Source organism: Podarcis melisellensis (genome assembly GCF_964234715.1).
Source record: "Podarcis melisellensis genome assembly, chromosome: 13".
Taxonomy (NCBI): domain Eukaryota; kingdom Metazoa; phylum Chordata; class Lepidosauria; order Squamata; family Lacertidae; genus Podarcis; species Podarcis melisellensis.
In genome coordinates, this window is record NC_138545.1 from 1,111,886 (window position 1) to 1,139,132 (window position 27,247).

Consider the following 27,247-nt stretch of genomic DNA (forward strand, 5'->3'; position numbering starts at 1 on the left):
CTGTCTTATTTATTTTATAGTACAGTACATTGATTATTGCCTTCATTTTATGGATCAATGGTCTTGTGAAACAGTAAAACTTGTGTTAAATTGCTGCTTTAGGGGGTGTTTTTCATTGTCTGGAACGGATCAATCCACTTTCCATTACTTTCAATGGGAAAGGCCGCTTCAGGTTAAGAACAGACTTCCGGAACCAATTAAGTACTTAACCTGAGGTACCACTGTATCGTGCTCGGCCAGCTGAGAAACCCACAAATCTCCACTCCTTGTGCTTCCCAGGCTCTGGAATTCAGACCAGAGCCCTCCTGGCTAGGAGCCATCGACAGCCTGAGGGAGTTCCGCAGTTTAACTCTGCGCTATGCAAATATTTCATCCTTGCCGCTTTCTTCATGCTGTATTTTTCGGGAGTGGATTGTGGGGGATGGGGAGCAGTAGGAGAAGGTGGTGGCACCCCATCTCTGAACCAGGTAAAGGGGGCAAGGAGCGCAGGCAACTTTCTGTCTTTTGCACAAACCCTGCACCACACATCATTTTGAAAAGACAGTTCTGCCCTTTATTACTTCTGCAGAAGGAGAACAAGGGGGGGGGCAACTGCTTAGAGGCTGAAGGAGCATTTCATACAAGGGGGGGGGCAACCCACACACCCCTTGGTTCAGGCAGGCACAGAACAGGGAACTACCCCCCAGGAGGCAAGTATACAGCTTTCATAAAAGCAGCCATTATCCAGCTTCCCCCCCATTTAAGTGCACATCACCCCCCTCCACCTCCTTCCCTGGAATCCTTCAAGGGTCAAAAATCAGGGTCCCCCACCCCTGAGACTGGGGGACCCCCCAGTATTGGAATGGTTCCTCATCCGTCTCCTTCGCCAGAAACCCCTTCATGCAGTCCAGGAAATAGGCTGTGACGCCCCTCCTCTCCCCACAGGGGATTTTCTTTCAGGGTGGGGGGGTGTCCGTGGGTTTCTCTCCCCCACCCTGCCCTACACGATTTCGAGGTGCCTGTCTTCAGGGAGGCCGTACGCAGCCTTGTTCTCCTCAAAGAGCTGGTTGAGCTTCTCCAGGTAAGTTTTGTGCAGTTCGTCGATGGCCTCGGATGACGGGTGGGGGGTCTTGGGCACGAGGATCGGGGCCCCCACTGTGGGTGGGAGACAGAGAGTGTGTTAGTGCTCGAACTCGGCACAAAGAAGTATTCCAGCTGCTTGCCTTGCCCCAGATTGCAGGGGGTTGGTCTGGATGACCCCTGGGGGTCCCTAGCAATTCAGTTCCATTTTTCTGACTCCTGGGGTTACCTCCCCCCACACTGATGGCTTCTTTTATAATAATAATAAAATTTTATTTATATCCCGCCCTCCCCAGCTGAAGCCGGGCTCAGAGCGGGTCACAACAAACTCCTCTGCTGGCTAAGTGGTTAGAGCAGGACTCAGCGGGCAAGGCCAGGATTCGGCCCTGAAGGATGCTAGTTGCACAGCCAAGTGCTTGACTGCCCCCCACCCATAAAATCCACATACACACCCACCTACCCCAGGCTTAGGGGGCTGCTGGGGCAAGGGATTCCTTCGCTACGACTCCAGCATTGTGAAAGGGGGCTGGACTAGAGGACCTTTAGGGGTCCCACCCAATGCTAGAGTTCTATCCCAAGGCAAACGCACCAGCTCCCCCCCCCCCATAGCATTTGGGTCGCAAATGTGGAAGGTTGCAGCAAAAAGTCTGGGCGGGGATTGGGAAAGGAAGGCGGCAGAGGGAGGGTTAGCCTTTCCCCGCCAAAGGGGGGGGGTGTCAAAGGGTCCGGTTTTTGGCTTCTGCAAAGAGAGACCCGCCCCCCTGGGAGTTGCAGCAAGCTGAGTCAGCCCGAAATCCCCCCCTTCTGCCAAGGCCGAAGTCCAAGGCGACAGCTCTGCTGCCAGGAAGGCCCCGAGGGGAGGGAGGGTTGCAAAAGGCAGAGACGGTACAGAAGTCAGCCTTGGGGGGGTGTATGTGTTGCATCAGCCCAGGAGCAAAGTGGGGCAGAGACGAGAGGGGGCAGAGAACCGTACGCGGGTTGGGTGGGACCGCCCAGAGGCCATCTAGCCCAACCCCGGCAGTGCAGAGATGGCGGCCAAAGAGTCCCAGGCAGGCGGAGTGTCAACTTTCCAAGGGAGTCCGCTCTGCCGGCAAACAGGTCAAGCCCACCTGGGAGACCCCCACACTGCCCCTCTGTGCTCTACCCACCGACAGTGTAGATGGGCCTCCGGAACGGCAGGAGCCCAACGTTGTACTGGAAGACCCCCCGGGCGTGGAAGAGGGGCAGCGCCAGCCCCATGGCCTTCTGAAGCCGCTCCTGCGCTGCCCGGATGAAGGAGCCCTGGGGGTTGGAGACCTGGTTGAAGAGCTCGTTCTCCCCGAAGGAGAAGACGGGGACAAGGCCAGCTCTGGAAGGGAGGGAGAGATGGGGGGCAGAGAGAGAGAATGAGCAATGGGGTGCAAGATTGGGGGCTGGCCAGCAGGCTGCACCTTAAGGACGCTGCTGGATCAGGCCAAGTGGGGGGCACCCAGTCCAGAAGCCTGTGGCCAAATACCCCTAAGAAATCTAGGAACCTGATAGACTGCTCTTGGAACAGGAGGTTCCATAAAAGGAGCCTTGCTGATATAATTCGTAATCAGTTACAGCTATGGGTCTTATTCCACTGCAATAATAATAATAATAATAATAATAATAATAATAATAATAATAATAATAAAAAATTTATTTATACCCTGCCCTCCCTGGCCAGAGCTGGGCTCAGGGCGGCCAACACCAATAAAATTCCAGTAAAAGCATAATAATAGGGGGGAAGCCAATTTAAAATACGGGTTAAAATGCGAATGCAGCCTCATTTTAAAAGTAGCCCATAGATATTTTTTTGGGGGGGGGGTACGCAGGGGTACGCATACGCCTAAATATTTTGTGAATCTTTGTATTTTTGTCCATTTACTTTATTTATTTTTCCTGGTTTGAACGATAAAATGGTGGTTTTCTTGAGTAAAAAATGCGAGCACTCCCTAAGCACTGTCTTTTTCTATAAACGCAGCAAAAAAAACTCATGAGGAATAAAGAATAAGGAGTGAATATTTCTTTCTAAATCTGGCAGTGAAGGTTGTGAGGTTGGGACTGGAGGAAGATGAAGACTGACACTTACAAGAAATAATAATTTTTGACTTTTGGGTGGGAAGGAATTAACCTGTGGTGCCTGGATTTAAAATTGGGAAAGCGTCAGCTAGCAGAGGGGGGAATATCTGGGCATTACTCGGGATTGAACGTCAGATTATTACGAGGAATTTTGCAGAAATAACTGATGGGCGGATACTTGCAAGTCATTTTTACAGGGGGGGGGGAATATTTGATTCCCTGCTAAATTCACCCGTTTGCCCTCTGACGAAGAAATGACCCGTCCATAATTTTAACGGTAGGTTAATTTTAGCTGTGAGAGACAGAAACCCAGAAGGCAAAAGTCAGAGATTGATGTGAGTTATAATGAGTGAAATAAGTATTTGTGAAGATACCAGGTAGTCCTGACTTCTGGCTGGTTGACAGGGGATCAAATACTTATTTCACTCATTTATAATGCACAGCAATCTCTGACTTTTGTCTTCTGGGTTTCTGGGGGGGTTTTCCTGTTGTTATTCTGTCTTTCACAGCTACGATAAACCTACCGTTAAAATGATGGACGGGTCATTTCTTCATCAGAAGGGCAAATTTAGCAGGGGATCAAATACTCCCCCCCCCCGCACTGTTACTTCTCCCTCCCTCCCTCTCTCCTGCTATTATTCCTTTCTCTCTTTCCTCTTGCTTTCCTCTTCATTCTCTTTCCGATATCTTTGTTTTGCTTCTGTTGTTCTTGTTTTTTTTTTAATTGCATGTTGAAAAGCCTTAAGAACATTATATTTAAAAAGCGCCCGGCTTGATCAGGGCTAGGGGATTTCGCTACGGACAAGTCGCGAGGAGCAACAGCAGAGGTCCCCCTGTGCCCCCAAACTCACCCGTGCTGCAGCGCCATCTTGATGAAGCCCTTGCGGTTGCGAAGCTGGAGGGTCAGAGCTCCGGGTCGGGCGTCAAGCGACTCGGGGGGCCCCCCAACAGCGATCACGGCCACCTGGCCCCCGCCTTCGTGGCCAAGGAGGTAGGCGGCGCTGCTCTTGTCCGAGGAAACCAGCCCTGCGGGGGGGAGAGAGAAAGAGAGAGCGCTCCCTTCCAACTCTACAATTCTAAAGACAACAAACTGGGGCAGGGAGTTCCACAGTCTGTGCTACAAGAAGGACTTTCCTTTCTGTGTCCAGAACCTTCCAACATTCAGATTCCCCCAAGTCCCAGGGCTTTGAGAAAGGGAGAAAAACTTTCCTCTGTGATGTTTTTATTTGCTGTTAAGACCCCACAGAGTGGGTGGGACAACCCAGTCAGGTGGGTGGCCTACAAACAATAAATAATAATAATAATAATAATAATAATAATAATAATAATAATAATTTATTTATATCCCGCCCTCCCCAGCCGAAGCCGGGCTCAGAGTGGCTGACAACAATAAAAGTAACACAACATTCTAAAATCAATTCATTTTAAAATCAATTCAATATTATTATTATTATTAATTATTATTATAATATCCACCTTCTCCATGCCACACATGATTTCATAGCCTCTTGCTTGTCTTTAAACTTAAAAGCCCCCCCTTTCCTCATAGGAGAGTCGCTCCATCATCTCCTCCTGAACCTCTCCCAGCTCTTTGATATCCTTTTCAAGGAGAGGCGACCAGAACCGTATGCAATATTCAGTTCATGCAATGGCACATGGAGGTTCCTCTTGCCCCACACCACCCACCCACCCACCCACCCACCCAAGCCCTGCAGCCCCCTGCCCGCGTCCCCCAAGCCTCTCACCGCCGCTCATGATGTAGTCTCGGAAGAAGGGCACCTTGAACCAGAAGGGCAGCATCAGCAGGTGTGGGGTGAGTCCCGGAAAGAGGGCAGAGAAGCCGGTGCCCTCCGTGCAGAAGTTCCCGAAGGCGCCAGCCACCAGCACTCCGTGGGGGTGGAAGCCGAAGAGGTAGTTGCGCAAGGGGTCCAGATCCACCGTCTTCACCAGCTGCCGTGGGGCGGGGGGAGAAAGAGGGGTGCAGGGTGAGGAAGCAGCCGGAAACATGGGGGGCAGGCAGCACAAGGGGGCATGAAGGGAGGCAGGGGAGATTCCTCACACACACACACCCCTCACTTTTCGGGCAGGGGAGGGCACCCGAAGGTGGTAGGGGGAGAGGGCTAGTTGGTGACCCCCGCAATGGATTACCCTAGAGGGATATGGGTGTTTCCCCCAGATGTTGTCACTGGGCTCCTGCACTGCAAAGGGTTGGGCTGGATGACCTTTGGGGGTCCCACACAACCCTACAATTCTGCGGCTCAAAGCCGTTCTCTGGTTCCCAGGGCCAGCCCCATTGGGGAGCCCCACTTCTGACCCCAGGTGGAAAGCTGCAGCACCCCTGTGGGGTTTTATTTATTGCACACACACAAATAAAAACCTGAGAGCAATTGGTGAATAATAAAAAAATAATAATAATGATAATAAGTTTTATTTATACCCCGCCCTCCCCAGCCAAGACCGGGCTCAGGGCAGCTGACACCAGGTATAAAAAACAATTGATTAAAATACAGCATAAAAACAGGATTAAAACACAACGTTAAAATGCAGCCTCGTTTCAGTAGAAACTCAAACCAAAAACTTTTTGGGGATGAAAACGTCAAATCTTCACCAAGGCCTACTAAACTGAAGAGAGTCAGTCAATAAAAGTATTGGTAAAAGCAACTCTTCAGAACAATTGAAGAATAAAGCCAGCAATCAACTAAAAACAGATCAAGACATTGGCTATCTAAACATCTGGACAGGCCTTGGAATAACAGCTGGAAGGGACCCGAGGATCATCTAGTCCAACCCCAGGAATAGGCAGCTGTGCCACACAGGGATCGAACCTGCAACCTTGGCGTTATCAGCACCGCGGTCTAAGTATCTGAGCTATCCTGAAGGTCTGTCTCTGAGCAGAAATGTTCTCAGCAAAAAGAGTCCTGCAAAAGCGCCTGACGGATATCAATAAGCAGGGAGTTCCAGAGTTTCCTTACAAATGCAAAGAGGGTATTAGGAGGCACCTGCAGCAGTGCCGGCTCCACACTGTGGAAGGAAAGGCACTCTGCGCATGCTCCGCAGACACTGACCCCCTCCCATGGGGCTGCAGAGCTTTTATGGGTCTGCGAAGGACTCCAGGGAAGTCCTCTCTATTCCACAGGACAGAAGGAATGTGGCTTTTCCTGAATGTTTGCTCCTGCTGTTCAAACAGAGGTGGAATTTGTGCCCGGGTCAAGTGGGGCAGAGAGGGAAGTCCGGCGAGGGCATGGGGAGGCGGGCAGTGCCCAAAGAAGGATATAGAGATTATATCTCTCTGCATATTAGATTTGCATCACTTTAACCAATTAATTCTCAATGTGTTACACATTTCTCTTATTTGACGTTACAGATAACAACTTTCTGTCTGCAAGAGGCATTCAACTGACCCAGAAGGCAGTGGGCTCCCCTTCCTCAGAGGGATTTTAGCAGAGGTTGGCCGGCCATCCGAATCAGGGATTCGTTAGCTGCAATTCATGCAATGCAAGCGGGTTGGGCTAGATGTCCTTTGGGGTCCCCCTTTGGCATCTCTCTGTCTCCTGGGGCGAAGTCTAACCGCTAGGTTTGCAGCACCGAAGTGCACAAGCCTGGGCAGTGTGTCTGGAGGTCCTGGGCTGCCCAGACGCCCAAGACCCCTTGGCCTCCAAAGGAAGGCAGAGCAAGACGTCTGGCCCCAGCCGGGCTGCAATTCTCTGCACGCCACCCTGCCAAGGAGGGCACAGGCCACGCCAGGCCCTGTTGCAGAAATTTATGCATGGGGGGGTTGCCTCTCCAGCAGATATCCTGCACATGCAGCCCACTACCAAAACCAGCACAATCACTTTTGTGACTTTTGTGATTTGTCCCCACAAAACACTTCGTCAGTTTCTTCCTATCTATTCAAAGGGCCTTTGCTGCACGATACCAAATGTAAGAATTCACTGATAAATGTATCTCTGTACTGGCTCACTGGGAAAACTTCAGAAATTCATCTAGACACGTGAGCTCAGCTCCTCAGCAGCCCCTCTGCCTGAGGGATAATCCCTGGCATCTTGATACCTGAGTGCCAGACAGGTAGCCATTCCAGAAATAACAAACCCAGATGAAGGCAAAAGGGTGGGATGAACTTGGCTGGGAAACAGGGAAATGTAAAGATCTCTTTTGTTCCACTTGATGGGTGTTTGGTGGAGGGCAAGGGGAACCATGGGGCAGGGTCCAGGATGCTCAGATTACTGCCACCTGACCTCCCCTTTCATGATGTAACCGTGATGTAGTTTGGGGGGATGTAACATGGGGATTAAAGGTAAAGGGACCCCTGACCATTAGGTCCAGTTACGGCCGACTCTAGGGTTGCGGTGCTCATCTCGCTTTACTGGCTGAGGGAGCCAGTGTACAGCTTCCGGGTCATGTGGCCAGCATGACTAAGCCACTTCTGGTGAACCAGAGCAGCGCACGGAAACGCCGTTTATGGGTGGCAGTGGTCCCTACTTGCACTTGACGTGCTTTCGAACTGCTAGGTTTGCAGGAGCAGGGACCGAGCAACGGGAGCTCACCCCGTCGTGGGGATTCGAACCACCGGCCTTCTGATTGGCAAGCCCTAGGCTCTGTGGTTTAACTCACAGTGCCACCCATGTCCCTCTTAACATGGGGATCAGCAGCTAATAAAAGTTTGGGTTCCCTTTTGTTCAGGGCTTCCATCATGTTCCACCTGGTGGCAGGTGGGAGTCCTGTCGCGACAGTCTTCAATCAAGCAGTGGCGTAGCGTGGGGGTGCAGGGGGGGCTGGCCGCCCCGGGCGCAACATCTGGGGGTTAGGGTTAGGGGGCGCAAATCCACGGGTTAGGGGGCGCAAATTACTTGCCTTGCCAAGTGTGCTGACAACCCATGCTAAGCCACTGATCAAAACCAAGCCTACTGGCTGCTGTTTTGCTCTGGGATTCCTGGCTGGGGTCCTTGTTTTTTCTCCAAGGGAGCCCTCAGATTTCACAGCCCAAAGACACACACACACAAACACATGCCCTGCTCACCGTCATGGGGAAATAGTCTCGGAAGTAGCGCCACACAGCCCAGTTGCGGACCCAGTTGGAGCGACGGCCCCCTCTGGCCGGGGTCTCCCAGTCCAGGTACAGCCAGGCGGCGTAGAGGACAGCCAGCACCCAGCCGTCTCCCAGGAGCAGGACAAGGAACAAGACCAGGCAGCATTGCGCTGGGGAGAGAGGCAAGCCTGGGTTAGGTTAGGTGCCCTCAAGAGGCTAGTCCTCAGCGTTCGCCCCCCACCCCCTGGAAAACCAACACACATTCAATGCCTGCACATCCCACACCACAAGCCCCTCCGAGAGGTTGGCTGCTGGGAAAGGGACCAGCCTCTGCTCCACCACAGCTGATTCCTGCCTCGAAGGGGGTTGGGCTGGATGACCCCTTGGGGTCCCATTCAAGGGAGGCTCAGCTTGCTCCTTCACAATACATTAAAATGTTTCTCTTGAACATGATGATGATAATTTTATTATTCATATCCCACCCTTCTGGCTAGGCTGCCCCGCAAAGGAAAGGCACTCTGTGCATGCTCCATGTCTCAGCTCAGCCTCTGCCTCTGGCTGGTTAACACCCAATACCTTTTGAAATATGTATTTCTTTGTCTTTGCTCTTCTTTATTATTTTATTATCTGTTTTGCGTTTTTTACGTGGCATTTTTAAGCTGCAAACCGCCCCAAGACGGAGGTCAGTATGCAAAGTTAAGCTATACGAAGCAGGAAAGTGGCGGTGACTGTCTGCTCAAACAGCCAGCAAAAGGGACCTCTCTCTGCCCATGCTCAGAGGCACTCTGCTTCGGCCGTGGCTCTGGAGCAGACGCTGATGGGGTGCTGCAGAAGAGACCCCTCTCCAAGCCGCCCCCCCTTCCCCAGCCTCCCACCCACCTGCGCAGCCGACCCAAAGCTCATTCCCTGCCTCCTCCAAATCGACACCCTCTTAGCAGGGCGGATTCTGCACGCTGCGTTCAGCCAAGCTGGCAGAGTCGCCCCCTTTCCTAGTGGGGAGCTAGGAGGAGGGACCCCCCCCCAGGGCAATGCACGTTCAGCCAAGCAAGGCAGCCCACAAACTCCTTGAAAGGCGCCTCAACTTTTTTTGTTAAAGAATCCCCGGAATTGCACAGCCCCCCCAAAAGCGAAAATCCTGCAGACCCCCTGAAATGGGCACGTGAAAGTCTCCTCTCCCCCCGCCCCGAAATGAATACCTGCCTCTTCGCCACACGCGGGCAGCGCCCCCCCAAACCAGCCCCTTCCCCACGTGCCCCCCTGGGTTCTTGCCCCATAGGAGGAGCCCCCCACCCCTTTCCAGAGCCCTCACCCAGCGCCAGGAAGGAAAAGACCCACTGCAGCACCGCGGCGGTTTGGAGGCGGCGGCGCAGCGGCAGGCGCAGCGGGGCGAACTGGACCAGCATCGCGAGCGCCGCGGGGCAGAGACCGGAGGCAGAAAACGCCGCCCGCGCCGGAGCCCGGGCTTATCAGGGGCAAAGTCCCGCCCCGCCTCGCCCCCCAGGCTCCCATTGGACGGGCAGCGGCCCCGCCCGCCTCCCAAATAGGCAGGCTTCACCTGGCAGGCCGTCATCCCACCGGGCAAAAGCTGCGCCGGTTGGATTTGCGCCTGTAGAAGCGCAGGAAGGAGGCTTGCAGGCTGTTTGGGGTGTGGCAAGGACGAGCCTGTGCGGGCTCGGAAGCTGAAACGCCGCTTTTACCCAGAGGGTAAGGAACCCTAGAATTGTGGGGCTGGGAGGGACCCCCAAAGGCCATCTAGTCCAGCCCCACTTCAATGCAGCTGCCGAATCCCTGGCAGGTGGCCTGGCCCTCCCGCCTCTCTCTTGGAAACCTCCGCCCCCTTCCCAGCAGGTTAAAGGGGACACAGACCGAAAAAGGAAGCCACCCCAGGCACAGCCTGGAGGGAATCACTTTGCACGTGCTCAGGGGCACTCCTTTGCCATGATTTCACATGACACCCCCTACCAGCCGGCCTGTGTCTCCACCTAGCTCTGCCCCAGAGGGAGGTGTGGTGTCTTGAATGTAGGAAGAGAGCAGCAGCAGCAGCAGGATCAGGCCCAAGATGCCCCCTGCCTCTTTCCCAGTGGCCAAGCAGGTGCCCCAGAATTCAGGACTCCCCTGCCCCTCCTCCCATCATTCCATCCCATAATGCCACCCTATTGGGTCAGTCCTTGCCTCTGCAAATATTTGGAATGGAGACACCCGAACCCGTTGGTACTTTATTATTATGCAAGTAGAAAGGTGCTTTAGCCCCCAAAACCGCCCCTTTCCCTTGAGAGGTTGGGCGCCCTGCTCTCTGTTGGCCTCAAGAAAAGCGCCAGGGCTCCATCCTGCACTCACAGGAGGAGGACCTGAGAGAGCAGCAACAACAGCAACTCTCCTCACTGCTGATTTCCACCAACTGGAATTATTTATTATTATTTCCGAAGCTGTTTATTATTATTATTATTAAAGTTTGAAAAACGGAAGAAAAAAAACATACAGAAATCAACATCTAATAGCAAGCACTATTTTTTACAACAACAACAAAAAGAGAGAAAATAAAGGAAAGGCAAAGACTTAAGGTTACCAGATTAAGGTTACCAGATTTTTTTCAATGATTCCAGGGACACTTTTCAACTTCAATGGATTTTGTATAGGGACTGATTTGTAAATCTGGGGACTGCCCCTGGGAAACGGGGACGTCTGGTAACCTTAATCTAACTATCAGCTTTAAAAACTGCAGACCTCTTACTCCATAACAACGTGCAAATTTCCTACTTTCCGTAAACCAAACTTTCCAGTCTTCTGAGCTCTTTTTCCTTTTTCGCACAGGAAGTCCGTAATGGGTTTCCAATCATTCATAAATCCAACAATGTTTTTTTCTCTAATTCAAAAAGTCCACTTGGCCTTCTCTGCCAAATCCCTTAATTTCAGCAACCGTTCTTCCACAGGATGTACATAATAATAATAAGTCATAGGTCATTGAATTGCGGCGTTAGAAGGGACCCTGAGGATCATCTAGTCCAGCCCCCTGCAGTGCAGGAATCTTCCGCCCCACCTGGGACTCGAACCCACCACCTGGAGATCAAGGGTCTCACGCTTGACTGACGGAGCTGTCTTTCCATCTCTGTGCATCTCTTGCCGCTGTGATCCCATATTGCAATAATTCGTTCGGGCATTATTCGGGGGCAGTTGGCTGGCAGCAGAGGGGGGAGCGTTTATAGTACGCCCCCCCTCTGGTTGTCTCAGGGCTCCTTACGACACCCCTGCAGAGCAGGCCGGCTCCAGCAACCTCCCCTTGCAGCCAGAAGGCCATCCACTCAGGGCCCTGATCCTGCAAGGGAGGTCGCTCGCTCCCACCTGAGAGAGGGAAGCAGAAGAGGAAGAGGCTGGGGGCAGGAGGGGGCTGGAGGCAGCCAAGGAAAGTGCCCCCCCAGTCGTCCGTTGCCCCCTCTCAGTGGCGCAGGATGGCATAGGTGCTCTCTTCGCTCCTTCCTCCCTCGGGCATCTTCTTCTTGCCTCTGCCTGCGGCCAAGTTCAAGTCGGCGTACAGGAGGCCGCCGGAGTCTTTGGGGGCAAGCGGCGGTGGGGCGCGAGGACGAGGCTGGGGGGAGGCGGGTGGGGGGGCTTTTGGACCTGGAAGAGGAGGAGGGAGGGGGGCAACGCAGGTTAGAAAGAGGAACAGAATGTCACCCTTCTCCTCCTCCTCCCTCCAGCGGCAGAGCAGCTCAGGCAGGCCCTGGGCAGAGGAGGAGACTGCTCAGAGGAAAAGCTCAGCACCCTGTCCTCACAGTGGCCAAATACCCCAAAGAACCTACGAACCAAGGTAGACTGCCTCTGGGCATGGAGGTTCCACAAGAACATCAGAACAGCCTGGCTACCTGCATCAGGCCACAAGAGACCAGCCCATCTAGTCCAGCATCCCAAGGGAACCCTGCAAGCGGGGCCTGGCTACAAGAGCAACTCACCCCTCCTGTGGCAGGGAGTTCCGTAGTTTAACTTCACGCTGCACAAAGGTGCAACTTCCTTTTATCTGCCCTGAATTTTCTGCTTCACGGTATGCCCAGAGTTACAGCATTATGAGATTCAGGTAGGTAGCTGTGCTAGTCTGATGCAGTCGAAATAAATTAAAGAATTAAACAACGTCCAGTAGCACCTTAAAGGTAAAGGGGCCCCTGACTGTTAGGTCCAGTCGTGGCCGACTGGGGTTGCGGTGCTCATCCCGCTTTTTTGGCCAAGAGAGCCGGCATACAGCTTCCGGGTCATGTAGCCGGCAGGACTAAGCCGCTTCTGGCGAACCAGAGCAGCGCACGGAAACGCCGTTTACCTTCCTGCTGGAGCGGTACCTATTTATCTACTTCTCCAGAAGCGGCTCAGTCCTGCTGGCCACATGACCCAGAAGCTGTATGCTGGCTCCCTCAGCCAGTAAAGCGAGATGAGCGCCGCAACCCCAGAGTCAGTCATGACTGGACCTGATGGTCAGGGGTCCCTTTACCCTTTATCTGCTTTTCCACCCCAGCTCACCTTGGATGGGAAACTCCTCGTATTCTCTCTCCTCTGGCGTCTCCTTGCTCTGGGGTGAAGCTCTCCTGCAAGAAAAGCCCTGTGTGGTCACATGGGTGCCCCCCCTCGAAGCACCCTGGGGCTGTAGGGGGTGCCTTGCAAGAAGGACTGAATTCAAAAGACTAACTGATGTAAAAGGAAAAAGGCAGATTTTCACCACCAGGCTTAAAACGGTTGTTTATGCCTGTAACTACAGCAGCTAGAATTCCTTATACCCAGAAATGGAAAGATGAAGAAATTCCCACCGAAGAAGAATGAATAATTGGTAAAGGGATGATGGGCAGCCTTGAATCAGAAAACATAACTTAAAATAAGAGAACCAAATGACGATTGTTGGGGGGGGGGAGATGCCCCTCCAGCAGATATCCTGCACATGCAGCCCACTACCAAAACCAACACAATCACTTTTGGGACTTTGGGGACTTGTCCCCACAAAACACTTCCATCACAGTTTCTTCCTGCCTATTCAAAGGGCCTTTGCTGCACGATACCAAATGGAAGAATTCACTGATCAATGGATCTATGTACTGGCTCACTGGGGAAACTTCAGGAATTCATATAGACCTGTGAGCTCAGCTCCTCAGCAGCCCCTCTGCCTGAGTGATAATCCCTGGCCTCCTGATACCTGAGTGCTAGACAGGTAGCCATGCCAGAAATAACAAACCCAGATGGAGACAAAAGGGTGGGATTAACTTGGCTGGGAAAAAGGGAAATGTAAATATCTCTTTTGTTCCACTTGATGGGTGTTTGTTGGAGGGCAAGGGGAACCATGGGGCAGGGTCCAGGATGCTCAGATTACGGCCACCTGACCTCCCCTTTCATGATGTAACCGTGATGTATTAGTGATGTAGTTTGGGGGGTGTAACATGGGGATGTAAAGGTAAAGGTAAAGGTACCCCTGCCCGTAGGGGCCAGTCTTGACAGACTCTGGGGTTGTGCGCCCATCTCACTCAAGAGGCCAGGGGCCAGCGCTGTCCAGAGACACTTCCGGGTCACGTGGCCAGCGTGACATCGCTGCTCTGGCGAGCCAGAGCCGCACACGGAAACGCCGTTTACCTTCCCGCTGGTAAGCGGTCCCTATTTATCTACTTGCACCCGGAGGTGCTTTCGAACTGCTAGGTTGGCAGGCGCTGGGACCGAGCAGCGGGAGCGCACCCGCCGCAGGGATTCGAACCGCCGACCTTTCGATCGGCAAGTCCTAGACGCTGAGGCTTTAACCCACAGCGCCACCTGCGTCCCAGGGGACGAGCAGCTAATAAAAGTTTGGGTTCTCTTTTGTTTGGGGCTTCCATCTTGTTCCACCTGGTGGCAGGTGGGAGTCTTCAATCAAGACCAAGCCGACTGGCTGCTGTTTTGCTCTTCGTATTCCTGGCTGGAGTCCTTGTTTTCTGTCTAGGGAGCCCTCAGATTTCTCCATTAACAGGATGTCCTGCCCACAGGTCACCAGCCACGGCAGAGCCAATCTAGGGCCACGGTCAGCTCCCCCCCCCCCCCGCAGTTAGGAAGGAGACCAGCAGGAGGCAGGAAAGGCACTCACCTCCTTGGGGCACACTTTCGGCAGCAACCTGGGGAGGAACAGAGAGGAGAAAATGGCCTTCAGAGAGAGCAGCTCTTGGGGGGGGGGGAGCCCTGGAGAATGGGGTGGGGGCAGCGGTTTGGTTCAGGCTGAGCCTCACAGGGCAGCAGGGCTGGGGTGCCCAGTGCCTCCGCAGGTGAGATGTAGGAGCCATCACCACACTGGGAAGAAGCCACACCTGGAGTGCCAGGTCGGAGGGAGAGCCGGCCCCTGGCACAGCCACAGCCCTCTCTCTGCCCCCCCCAACAGCCCCCGTACCTTTTCTCCAGGCGACGAATGCCAGCAGGCCCAGAGCAGCAGCGGCAGCAGCGGCTGCCCCTCCGGTCGCCAGACCCACGAGGTTGAAGCTGGGGGGGTCTGGCACTGGAGGACCTGGTTGTGGGGGGAGAGAAAGCAGGGGTTGAGGCAAAAGCAGGGGGCACCCACAAGCCCCCTCCCCACTGCAGTGGCCAGGCACAAGGGCGTTTCTTCTGAGGAGGGGGGCCCACACCTAGCAGCCCCCAGGTGGAGACAGTTCCCTGTGCCCTGAGTTGGGCGTCAGCGTTAGGCCGAGAGAGGCAGACGCCCGAGAAGAGGCAACATCTTGCAGAAACAGAGAATCGTACGGTTGGAGGGGACCCCCAAAGGTCATCCAGACCAACCCGCTGCAGTGAAGGACTCGCAGCCCAAGGCCCTTTGACATGTGCTCATCTGACTTCAGTTTAAAAACCTCAAAGGAAGGTAGGGCTGAGGGCTCCTTTCTAGCAGATGGAAACCTTTAAGCACTGTACACCAACCGGATTGGGTGAAAGGCGGGATGTCCAAAGCTTTGGGAATGAAAGCTGATCATATTTTGCCTACGGTAGTAACTGGTTAAGGGATGCGGGTGGCGCTGTGGGTTAAACTACAGAGCCTAGGACTTGCCGATCAGAAGGTCGGCGGTTCGAACCCCCACAACGGAGTGAGCTCCCGTTGCTCGGTCCCTGCTCCTGCCAACCTAGCAGTTCGAAAGCACGTCAGAGTGCAATTAGATAAATAGGTACCACTCTGGCGGGAAGGTAAACGGCATTTCCGTGCGCTGCTCTGGTTTGCCAGAAGTGGCTTAGTCCTGCTGGCCACATGACCCGGAAGTTGTACGCCGGCTCACTCGACCTATAGAGCGAGATGAGCACCGCAACCCCAGAGTCGGCCACAACTGGACCTCATGGTCAGAGGTCCCTTTACCTTTAGTAACTGGTTGTGGGAGAGCATAATGTTAAGAGATCCGCTTGCAGTTTTTCTCACTCTGGCACAGCTACTGGATTAGAAACTTGCTTTTGGCTCTCATCTAACTGGCATGGAAGTACAGCAACTATAATCCATAGTCCTGGCGATGAAGTGTGGAGAGTCGTATAGAGAATGGGTACTACCGATTACCTTCTCTGGATAGACAAGAGGGAGTTGAAGAAGGTATTTACATCCAGACTCAAGAAGGGAAAATACTTAAGAGTCCTAGCTTCCAAATGACAGACCATGTCCTAGGCCTTGCTTCCCCAAAGTATAAAAAGGTCATTTCTATGGGTGCAAAGCAGAATGGTTTGCCAGTGGACTACCAGAAGAAATTAGACTCTATACAGACGAATGACCATGCAGGACCCGTGCCAGGTTTTGATGAAATTGAAGCTGCCCTTGGCGAAAACGAGATAACAAAATAATAAAGAAACATTTTAGAATAATAATAATAATAATAATAATAATAATAATAATAATAATAATAATAGACACGGGTGGCGCTGTGGGTTAAACGACAGAGCCTAGGACTTGCCGATCAGAAGGTCGGTGGTTCAAATCCCCGTGACGGGGTCAGCTCCCATTGCTCTGTCCCTGCTCCTGCCAACCTAGCAGTTCGAAAGCACGTCAAAGTGCAAGTAGATAGATAGGTACCACTCCGGCAGGAAGGTAAACGGCTTTTCCATGCGCTGCTCTGGTTTGCCAGAAGTGGCTTAGTCCTGCTGGCCACATGACCCGGAAGCTGTACACCGGCTCCCTCAGCCAATAAAGCAAGATGAGTGCTGCAACCCCAGAGTTGGCCATGACTGGACCTAACGGTCAGGGGTCCCTTTACCTTTAATAATAGAAAACCTCCAAGGAACGGAACGAGAGGTCTCATGAGTGAGTCTCTTCCACTGTCAAACTGCTCTTACTCTCAGGAAGTTCTTCCTCATGTTTACTCCTGGATCGGGCCCTGTCCTCCGGAGCGGCACCAGGGAGCAGGCTGGCTCCACTTTCCACAGGGCAACCCTTCAGATGTTTGAAGGCGGCTATGCTCTCAACCTAGGGACGCGGGTGGCGCTGTGGGTAAAACCTCAGCGCCTAGGACTTGCTGATTGTATGGTCAGTGGTTCGAATCCCCGCGACGGGTGAGCTCCCGTCTTTCGGTTCAAGCTTCTGCCCACCTAGCAGTTTGAAAGCACCCTTAAGTGCGAGTAGATAAATAGGTACCGCTTTATAGCGGGAAGGTAAACGGCGTTTCCGTGTGCTGCGCTGGTGCCAGTTCGCCAGAGCAGCTTCGTCATGCTGGCCATGTGACCCGGAAGTGTCTTCAGATGGCGCCGGCTCCTGGCCTCTTGAGCGAGATGAGCGTGCAACCCTAGAGTCGGTCACGACTGGCCCGGACGGGCAGGGGTACCTTTACCTTTACTATGCTCTCAACCTCTTGTGTTATTTCTGCAGCCTGGGAGGAGCATCACTTGCGGAACTCCCTGCCACAGGTGCTGAAATACCTTTGGGTACCCTGCGGCCCCTCGGCTGGGGGAGGGTGGAGACCCATTTTCTGCTCTGCCTCAGGCACCACGGCCACACACACACCCCATACTCCTTTGAACCAAGCAGAAAGGAGGGCCAGCCCTGGGGAGAAGGGGGGTGCTGCGGAGAAAGGTGTGGGGCAGAAGGCCAAGAAAGATTGAGGCACAGAGGGGTCCTCCTGAGGATGGGGCAGCTCACCTGTGACCGTGAGATTTGTCCCCTCGATGTTTCGCCAACGCTGCACACCTTCATGAACTGTCTCTACCAAGACGCTGCAGAAATATAGATTGGAGTCCGACTCCTGCAGATTCTCAATCTGGATTGACGCATCAAGCCCCTTTGACAGGTCCCCGACCAGAGACACCCGCCCTGTGTAGTTCGGGTGGGTGTCCCAATGGGTGGGGTTGTGGGTGTAGTTGAAGAGGAACTCTCCATGAAAGTTTCCTAAGCGCCAATACACCTGAGCGGTCTCTTTAGCCTCCCAGGTGTAGTTGAAGGTGCAGGGCAGGGTGACGGACTCCCTTGGCCTGGCCGTGAGATGGCAAGGTTGCCAGATGTGGTATTTCTGGTAGCAAGTGGTACAATCTGCCAAGGAAGCAGAACGGAGAGAGAAAGAAAGAAAAACAGAAGAAAGGACTGTTTATTTTAGTACTGGGGTTAACGGATAAAAGGAAATTTTTCTGATAAGCTAGAAAGATACTATGCAATCCACGCTTGCCTAACTTGGAGCTTTGTGGTGTGTGAACCCACATGTCAGAACCAAAAATTCTCATGTGTTTGATGTAAGGTTTCTTGCCAAACATCTTCTCATAGGGGGTACAACCAATCGCTGAAGATAACCTGCGATTATAACTGTAAACAAAACAGGCCAAAGATTCCGCCCAATAACTCTCTGGAAGATTGGCATCATGCAGCAAGGTTTTCATACCCTGAAGCAATGCCTGATTCGCCCTCTCGCAAAGTCCATTCTGCCATGGTGAGCGAGGACTAGACAAATCGTGTTGAATTCCTTTCTCAGTCAGAAAAGCTTCAAACTGCTGAGAAGTGAATTCCCCCCCGCGATCAGTGAAAAAGGTCTTTATCTTCTTACCATGCACATTTTCCAACCAAGCACAGAATTCCTTGAACCTTGGAAAAGCCTCTGATTTCTGCTCGAGATTGTACACATAAATATACCTGGAAAATGCATCAATGAGAACCATGAAGTACCTGTTTCCACCCAAAGAGGGTGATAGTGGACCAACCAAATCAGCATGAACAACCTGGTATGGTTCTGTAGCTTGCCTACTAGACACCTTACCTTTTGCAGCCATTTTCACCTTGTTTGCTGCGCATGCCTTGCACTTCATGTGGTACTTGCAGGGTTTAATAGTCATACCTTCAACTAAGGAAGGCATTTTAGATACTGCCTCAAAATGCAAATGACCAAATTTCCTGTGAAAATCATGAATACATCCTGCATGCAAACCTTTGTTAGAACCTGCAATGCAACAAGTTTCATCCTGCACATCATCATCAAAATACAAAACAAACAAACGATCAACATATTCAGCATGCAATACATAATCGTTTTCCTTTGTGATGGTGCACTTCTTGTTCTTGAAGGAAACGTCAATGTTCCGTTCATTTAGCTGCGCAACGCTGAGTAGATTGTGTGCAGCATCTGGAACGTAGAGCACATTGTGTATCGACAAGTCCAAACTGTGAAGAACAACGGTTCCGTAGCCTTGACTGGGGATCGTGTGGTCATCCGCCTGGTGAATCGCACCTTCCTGCGGTGTAAAAGACACGAACAGTCGCTTATCGTTGCATAAATGTCTCGTGGCTCCTGAATCAATCACGAAGAAAGATCTAGACGTCTTCTGGACCTTTGCAACCTTTGGAGTGAAGCGTGAGACCATTGCCTTGTGTTGCGTTATCCTGGACACCGGACCTTTGCCTTTTCCACGCGATAAGCTTTCGCTGCGCTGCTCTGTCTTGGCCCTGGGAAATCTGCATTCCCTCTTCATGTGGCCTAGACGTCCACACAAGTAGCATTTCACTGCCTTCAAAGCTTTGGCACCATCTGGTGGTTCCACTGCATTCTGGGATGACGTCTGTGAAGACTCCCCCTTACCCATGCAGCTAGCACCTCGCCTGCCCGCTTCATTCAGAACAACGGCAGTAACATGGGCTACCGTGAGCTGAGCAGTTGGCTGAACAGCAATCTGAGTGGCAATGGACTCCCAACTTGAACCCAAAGAATGTGGTATCATGAAGGAGTACACAGCCTCTGGAAAGGTGAGTCCTCTCTGTTGCAGCTCATGTCTCAGATTCTGCATCTCCATCAGATGTGTACTGACATCTGCACCTTCAGCAAGTGCCATATCATGCAGCTTGGCATAGTAGAACAAAGAAGCACCAGCTTCTGTCCTCAAATGAGCATCTCTTAAAGTGTCCCAAATCTCTCTGGCTGAGGTCTTATCACGCAACAGACAGAGCTCTTCTGGGGAGACTATCAATGTAAGAGTTCCCCTTGCTTTGGAATCCTTAGCTGCCCATTCATCTGTTATTGGAGCTGGGGGGGGTCTGTAATAACAGTAAACAGACCCTCTTTTCGCAGAAGAGCCTCTGCGTACAGCACCCATTCCACGTAATTCTTTTTATTGAGCTTTGGAATCCCAAAAGCATCCTGAAGGGCCGCCATGACTCTGGCATTAGCCTTCTGCGTCATTAATCAAGCTGCGTCTAGCAGGCTGCATCTGTGTACAGCAGCTGCATCCAAAAGCCCTTTTAAAAGTACTTTCGGTTTTCCAGCCTCCCCAGCCTTTGAGCCTGTGCCACGGCAAACGGCTTTAAAAGTTCAAAGTCCAGCCTTAAAGCCATTAATTAGGAGCTGGAAGGCTGCCCGGAGCAATGAGCACATACCTCTCATCAATCTTCTTGACGCGCAGGCAGATATCGTCCAATCCGTCCCTCTGCCTCTGCCGGCTTCCGATCCTCTGTTTCTTTGTTCCTTTGCCAGCAGCCATTCTTCAGTCCGATTGCATTTTTCTGGGCCCATAACCAAAAATGTGAGATTTTGACCAGCTTCGGCCCATCTGAAGCTGAAGCTGATACAGGCTCGTCTTATCTTGAGCCCAAGCAGAGCGTCGTCACACACAGCGGAAGGATAAGCAGTATGTGCTACATTCTTAACTTTATTTACACTCTATGCTGAGAGAATACAAACATGCATCTTGCCTCTGCGAGAGCAGAGAAGCAACTCCTCTCGGAAACAAAGAACACCGAGAGAACAGGAAAAACAGGAAACCAGTGTACGTCACATCCAGTCTCCCATTCCCGTGGGAATCCAACAGTAACTCTGTGGAAAGCAAAACAATGTCTTGTGACTGCAGTTGCTGCTCAGTGAGGGAAATAGAAACCAACAGTGGGTGTGGTTGAAGAGGAACTCTCCATGAAAGTTTCCTAAGCGCCAATACACCTGGGCCGTCTCTTTAGCCTCCCAGGTGTAGTTGAAGGTGCAGGGCAGGTGATGGACTCCCTTGGCCTGGCCGTGAGATGGCAAGGTTGCCAGATGTGGTATTTCGGGAAGCAAGTGGTACAATCTGCCAAGGAAGCAGAACGGAGAGAGAAAGAAAGAAAAACAGAAGAAAGGACTGTTTATTTTAGTATTGGGGTTAACGGATAAAAGGAAATTTTTCTGGAGGCATAAATCCAAGTTTGGGAGCAAGTACTTTTTGATGAGAGAGCCCCAGCAGAAATTTAACATCACAAAACAGGCGGCAGCCGAATATAGGTTGTTTTACCTTTAAAACATCCCCTTCTAAGTCTCTTCCAAAAGTTTCCCACCTCCCTTAGCATAAAAAGAGACCACCTGTTTGGTAAGTTAAAAATAGTTTACTTACAAAGTCTTTAACGGTCATTTTCATGTGTTTTCCCATACAGCAGCAAGAGAACACAGGCAGTGCAACTTACTTGCAAAAAGGGTCATAGTTTCAGAATTATTTGTACAGAAACACAATGGTAAAAAGGATAAAGGTAAAGGACCCCTGGATGGTTAAGTCCAGTTAAAGGTGCTCATCTCTGCTTTCAGGCCAAGGGAGCCAGCTCCTGCAGGGAGCTTCTTGGCTTCTTATGGTTCCTAAAGGGAGCCTCCACGGGCATAGCTAGTCTATCTTAAAACACTGGAGAATAAGAGTGGGAGAAAGTTTTGCTCTCCCCTACTGCCCGGGGCTTTCCTATGTTCTTATGCTCCTTCCCAATGAGTTCTTGTGGGATAAATCCAGCCTTATATAACCAACCTGATTAATTGAAATTGAAATACTTGATTGTCACTTGTACAACTTGTATACAGTGAGATTACATGAGCACCCCCCACTCAGCTCTCTTAGTCTTAATTCCCCTCGTTTACTGATGCACACCCACCAAACCCGAAAGTCTGTTGCCCTGTTGTTATCTTTTCATTCAGCAGCCTAACAGCCCACAGATAGAAGCTGTTCTTTACCCTGTTGGTGTGACTAATCCTGCTTCTATATATCTTCTGCCCGAGGGTGCTGGCCTGGGGGTGAATAATCATCCCTGAGAATTTTCCTCACTCTCCTGAAGCAACGTTCTTCAGTAATGTCATCCAGTGGATTCATGGGACAGCCCATAATATCTAGTGCTGTATTCACCACCCTCTGTAGGCACTTCCTATCAGATGATGTCAAACCAGCGTCCCACACCGTGATTAACCACCTGGGTTGTATTTATTTTCCAAGTAAGGTCTTCACTGAGATAAACTCCTAAGAATTCAAAGGAAGAGGCTCTCTCCACACAGCAGGGCTAGTTCTCCTCTCTTCCTCCAAAAGTCCAACACCATCTCCTTTGTCTTGCTGATATTAAGGTGCAAGTTGTTCCCTAGGCACCATGTAGATATTTTTTGGACCTCCCCTCTATACGCTGATCCGTCTCAACCTGTTAAAGGTAAAGGTAAAGGTACCCCTGCCCGTACGGGCCAGTCTTGCCAGACTCTGGGGTTGTGCGCCCATCTCACTCTAGAGGCCAGGGGCCAGCGCTGTCCGAAGACACTTCCGGGTCACGTGGCCAGCGTGACATCGCTGCTCTGGCGAGCCAGAGCTGCACACGGAAACGCCGTTTACCTTCCCGCTAGAAAGCGGTCCCTATTTATCTACTTGCACCCGAGGGTGCTTTCGAACTGCTAGGTTGGCAGCTCAACCTGTTATTAAACCCATTATGGTGGTGTCATCTGCAAACTTAATAATTGCAGTAGGCGGGTCAGATGATGATCGTATGTATACAATGAATACAGGTAGGGACTTAGCACACATCCCTGTGGGGTGGCAGTGCTGATTTTTAAGGAATTAGATGTTACATGTCCAACCCTCACTGTTTGTGTCCAATCTATCAGAAAGTCTTTAATCCATTTTTAACTCTACTGCATGAAGAGGTTAAGATCATAGAGTAAGCTGTCCTGACAGGTTACCTAGGTCACATGCCCTCAACTTGGGAGGAAGAGCTATCAAACTCTTGGTTCTTTCTCTCTCTTCTTTTCACCATGTGAACGTCCCAGTAAGGATGTTTGAGCTAGATGCCATGAGCTCAGACCTTGTGGAGTTAGCCATCCACCTTTGTGTTTCTAGGGACGTTGATTCCTTTGGCTTGGAATCAATTTGATTCCCTTCCCCACTTTCCTTTTTCCTTCTGTGATGGAACTCCTATTTGGGGTCTTCCCTGGCTTTTTTCTGGCCCATGTAGGACCAGTCTGGAAGGGACATGGGTGGCACTGTGGGTTAAATCACTGAGCCTAGGACTTGCCGATCAGAAGGTCAGCGGTTCGAATCCCCGTGACGGGGTGAGCTCCCATTGCTCGGTCCCGGCTCCTGCCAACCTAGCAGTTCAAAAGCACATCAAAGTGCACGTAGATAAATAGGTACTGCTCCGGCGGGAAGGTAAACGGCGTTTCCGTGCGCTGCTCTGGTTCGCCAGAAGCGGCTTAGTCATGCTGTTCACATGACCCGGAAGCTGTATGCCGGCTCTCTCAGCCAATAAAGCGAGATGAGCGCCGCAACCCCAGAGTTGGTCACGAATGGACCTAATGGTCAGGGGTCCCTTTACCTTTACTTTTGGTGATAGAGCCACAGCAGAGATTTAAAATCACAAAACAGGCAATATATGCTGTTTTACCTTTAACAATTCCGTTCCACCTCGAAGGGTCGGGTTCCAAGAGCTTGCATCTCTGAAACGCCCCATTGCTATCGCCAGCTGCCGCCCCTTGCGGCGTTCTGGATGAGTCCGTACTCCCTGTTGCAGGAAAATAATAATAATAATAATTCAAGAGGTGAAGCCACGGGTTCGAGTCCTGCCCTCCAGGAGCAGGAGAAAACAAGGCTGCTCCCTCTTCCATGGGGAGATCTTGGGAGATGGCCAATATCTCAGCCTCCTCTTTTCCCAGGCTAAACAGACCCAAAAAGGCAGAAGTTTGTGGGTTTCTGCTTTGAAAAGGAAGTAGCAAAAGCTCTTGGTGGTTTCAGGGAGAAGGAAATGGCATCACACGTCAGCTCTGAGGGACACAACCAAAAGTGTCCTGTGACGGCAAATCAGGGGACTAATTTATCATTCAAGAACATAGACCAAGAGCCCTGCAGGCGTAGACCAGGGGCCCATGTGGTCCAGCCTCCTCTCCTCACAGGGACCAAGCCAGGCAGAGGCAAACCCGGCCCTCCAGATGTTTGGGGACTACAATTCCCATCATCCCTGACCACTGGTCCTGTTAGCTAGGGATGATGGGAGTTGTAGTCCCAAAACATCTGGAGGGCCAAGTTTGCCTATGCCTGGGCCAAGTAGATGCCCCAAAGGGAAACCCACAAGCAGGATTTGAACACAAGAGCCGCTCTCCCCTCCTGCAGTTTCCACCAACTGGCATTCAGGAGCATCGCTGCCTCTGACAAATGGAGGCAGACCAGGGCTATGGATATGTCTCATCTTCCTTTGAAGCCATCCAAGTCAGTGGCCATCCCTGCCTCTGGTGGGAGGGAGTTCCACAGTCTAACTACCCGTATTTTTCGCTCTATAAGACGCACCTTTTTCTTCCTAAAAAGTAAGGGGAAATGTCTGTGCGTCTTACGGAGCGAATGCGTGGTCCCTGGAGCCGAATTGCCCAGGGGCAAAAAGCAGATCATGCTTCTTTTATTGAAAGAGGGAAGGGGGTGTTGAAACAAAGCCGCTGATCGGCAAGCGATCGGGAGGGAGATAAGGGAGGCTAGAGATAAAGGAGGCTGCCTGGGAGGGGGGAGGTAAAAGCCCATGGATCCTCAGGATTTTTACATTGGGTCACCCCAAATTCACCATCAGGTCACATAGCATGTCCATGGCTACAGCCTGCACAAAAAAAACCACACGCCCACTGTTTTGTGGGGCCGCAATGGCGCAAAAACGTGGTTACAAAGCACAGTTCCACATGGATCCTCAGGATTTTTGCATTGGGCTACCCCAAAATCACTGTCCAATCACATGTCTGTGGCCACAGCATGAGCCACAGAAATCATACATCCACTGTTTCGTTCAGAATATATTTTCCCCTTGTTTTCCTCCTCTAAAAACAGGTGCGCCTTATGGAGCAAAAAATATGGTATGTGCTGTGTGAAGAAGGACTGGATGGAGCTCAAAGGTCTAGACTCGGTCTAGGGGAGCGTCCTGCTTTCCTAGGAGCCAGCATGGCCAATAGTCAGGGATAATGATGATGATGATGATGGGAATTGGAAGAGCAACAAGATTTGGACTAGGACTTGAGACTCCCTCCCATGAACATTGTAAAATTAATGAATGCTAAAATGACGTCGGATTGAAATGAAACGGCTCTAGCAACAAGGTTAAAAGAATATGTAAAAATGGATTGATAATCAGATGAAAATATGAAGTTTTAATACGTTAAGATATAGAATTAAGATAAAAACAAAGAGGAAAAGGATTTGCTGAATTAACCATGTGAACTGGAATACAAAAAAGGGAGGTGCGAGGAGGTCAGGGAAATAAGTAAATGAAATATAAGACATGAAAAGATCGATCTGTTTTTAATTGTTTGTATTTTTTATCTATTTTCATGCATTTTGTATTTTTCATTTGTATTTTTGTACCTTTTTTATTTTTTATTTTTTTATTTTATTCTGTAACTTTTTTCTGTCTATAAAACTTTAATAAATATCTTTTTTTAAAAAAAGAGAGAGACTCCCTCCCATGAAGCCAGCTTTGGAAGTATGCGCCCCGAAAACATTGGGACTGAAGAGTTGGGAGGGGTCTCCAAGGGCCAAGCAGGACAGCTGGGGGCCACAGGAGGGGAGAGTCACTCTCCTGCTCTAATCCTGTGAAATAAAAAATGTAAGGCCTTATGCATATAATAAATGTTCATAAAATGTACCAAGCAAACATGTACATATATATATATACCACATGCCTGAAGCAGCACAGGAAAACAGCCACGAAGCCATTTTGGCTGACCAAATGTTTTCTCTGCAAAGTGAAAGTCAAATGGAAAAGCCTCCCCATTGCCTTTCCCTTCACAAATCCTGTCTTAAGGGTATGTCTCTGTATGAATAGGGTGAGCCTGTGACCTGGCTCAGGAACTGAGTATTTGTCATTACAAAAGACTGGCCAGGCTCCCCAGGGTATCCAATCAAGTGAGCATTAACAGGTATCCTGCCAGACAGGAGGTAAACAAGGCACTCAGATTTCCTGTGATGTAGGTATGATGTATATGGAGGTGGTCTTGGACGCCAGGGCGGCCAATTTAAAATGTCTATATAAGGGGGGGCCTCCTCCTCCTCCTGCGTGTGAAGGGGGCACCCTGTTGCAACAGTTCAATAAAGATCAGACTAGCTGCTTTGCTTCTCAATATTCTCTGCTTGGCCTCTGTTCTTTTCTCCGACCGATGGAGAACCTGCAAAGGACTCTAGAAGGGCTCTTGTGTCCCCCATAAGGGCAGATTTTTGTTTATTACACCTGCTTCCTTCAGCCACCGTGAGAACAGGATTCTGGATTAGGTGGGCCGCTTTGGCCTGATCCAGGAGGGCTCCCCTTCTATCCCCCCCCCCCGAGCTTCCTTCCTTCCTTCCTCTGCCTCTCCCTTTCACTCACCTCCACCCAGGACCAGCAGGAGCAGCAGCAGTCCCTGGCAGATCATATCCTTTGCTGGGGGGTGTTTCTCTGGTGGCTTCAGGGAGCAGGATCCAGACCACCCTGGAAGCCCAGCTGCAGTCGCAGGAGCCACACACGGCCAAATCCAGCAAGCCTCTTCTCCCTTGAGCGCTGGAGATTCGGGTGGCAGATTGCGCAACAGCAGAGCCCATCTGACAGGGAAGTCCTGTTGCCACAGCCAGCGGAGGAGGAGGAGGAAGTGGGGTGTCGCTCGCCTGAAAATCTGGGAGGCCTCTGAGCAAAGGGACCCAGCCCAGCAATGGATGAGGCCCCCACCTTCCTGGCTGCCCCACCAGGCGGGCTCCTACCTCCTTGGCCAAGGACATCCTCATTGGAGATATTTAAGCAGACGTCGGATGGCCTCCTGCCTGGAATGCTTTCGCTGAGATTCCTGCATGGTGGGGGTTCAGCTAGATGACCACTGGGGGTCCCTTTCGACTCTCTCGTTCTACGGTGCCCTGCAGAGCTGGCTCTCACATCACAACACTGACTGATGTTGTTGCCCAGTGAAGGTGCCCCCTTTGCCCTGAGTCTGCGCGTGTGGGCATTTGGATTTCCGCAGCTTCATTTGAAACCGGATATTTCATTTTTCTTCTTCTTCTTGGGATTATTCCTTCATTTTTCTCTTAAAAGGTAAAGGTAAAGGGACCCCTGACCATCAGGTCCAGTTGTGGCCGACTCTGGGGTTGCGGCGCTCATCTCGCTTTACTGGCCGAGGGAGCCGGTGTACAGCTTCCGGGTCATGTGGCCAGCAGGACTAAGCCGCTTCTGGCGAACCAGAGCAGCGCACGGAAACACCGTTTACCTTCCTGCCGGAGTGGTACCTATTTATCTACTTGCACTTTGACGTGCTTTTGAACTGCTAGGTTGGCAGGAGCAGGGACCGAGGAACGGGAGCTCACTCCGACGTGGGGATTCGAACCGCCGACCTTCTGATCGGCAAGCCCAAGAGGCTCTGTGGTTTAACCCCCAGCGCCACACACTTAGGCTGTTTTTATTTCTGTCCTGCAGGGAAAAGATCA

At 51.3% G+C, this 27,247-nt stretch overlaps 2 protein-coding genes and 1 pseudogene across 5 annotated transcripts in view; 1 reads left to right on the top strand and 2 right to left on the bottom strand.

Moving 5' to 3' along the window:
* Nucleotides 1-530: 530 nt before the first annotated feature.
* Nucleotides 531-9,634, bottom strand: LOC309355805 (2-acylglycerol O-acyltransferase 2-like). The gene is made up of 6 exons (XM_081886979.1): nucleotides 9,480-9,634; nucleotides 8,162-8,340; nucleotides 4,890-5,094; nucleotides 3,996-4,170; nucleotides 2,208-2,407; nucleotides 531-1,134 (listed from the first exon to the last, which is right to left on the bottom strand). The coding sequence occupies exons 1-6, from the start codon at nucleotides 9,571-9,573 to the stop codon at nucleotides 980-982; spliced, it is 1,008 nt and encodes a 335-aa protein (XP_081743105.1). The 5' UTR covers nucleotides 9,574-9,634; the 3' UTR covers nucleotides 531-979.
* A 1,055-nt stretch (nucleotides 9,635-10,689) lies between these two features.
* The window catches only part of LOC309355771 (paired immunoglobulin-like type 2 receptor alpha), a 36,653-nt gene continuing 20,095 nt past the window's right edge, over nucleotides 10,690-27,247 (bottom strand). The window contains exons 1-7 of one of the 3 annotated variants that reach the window (XM_081886895.1): nucleotides 26,166-26,391; nucleotides 23,220-23,336; nucleotides 17,250-17,636; nucleotides 14,547-14,660; nucleotides 14,250-14,277; nucleotides 12,674-12,738; nucleotides 10,690-11,785 (exon numbers count right to left, since the gene is read on the bottom strand). In XM_081886895.1, coding sequence (XP_081743021.1) covers nucleotides 11,604-11,785; nucleotides 12,674-12,738; nucleotides 14,250-14,277; nucleotides 14,547-14,660; nucleotides 17,250-17,636; nucleotides 23,220-23,336; nucleotides 26,166-26,211 — 939 coding nt within the window. In that variant the 5' untranslated portion in view covers nucleotides 26,212-26,391 and the 3' untranslated portion in view covers nucleotides 10,690-11,603. Of the gene's footprint in view, nucleotides 11,786-12,673; nucleotides 12,739-14,249; nucleotides 14,278-14,546; nucleotides 14,661-17,249; nucleotides 17,637-23,219; nucleotides 23,337-26,165; nucleotides 26,392-27,247 lie in introns of those variants that run through there. The other 2 variants (XM_081886894.1, XM_081886896.1) reach the window with 2 other exon arrangements.
* LOC309355901 (gamma-glutamylcyclotransferase-like) lies at nucleotides 14,673-15,974 on the top strand (annotated as a pseudogene). The gene is made up of 2 exons: nucleotides 14,673-15,149; nucleotides 15,514-15,974. The product of its transcript is annotated as a gamma-glutamylcyclotransferase-like (transcript).

Excerpts from the sequence above, each read along its gene's own strand:
- LOC309355805 (XM_081886979.1), bottom strand. The coding sequence starts at position 9,573 with ATGCTGGTCCAGTTCGCCCCGCTGCGCCTGCCGCTGCGCCGCCGCCTC. Across the intron at positions 4,171-4,889 it reads AGACTACATCATGAGCGGCG|GGCTGGTTTCCTCGGACAAG; the intron begins GTGAGAGGCTTG and ends TCCCCCCCGCAG. Across the intron at positions 2,408-3,995 it reads AAGATGGCGCTGCAGCACGG|AGCTGGCCTTGTCCCCGTCT; the intron begins GTGAGTTTGGGG and ends CCTCCCTTCCAG.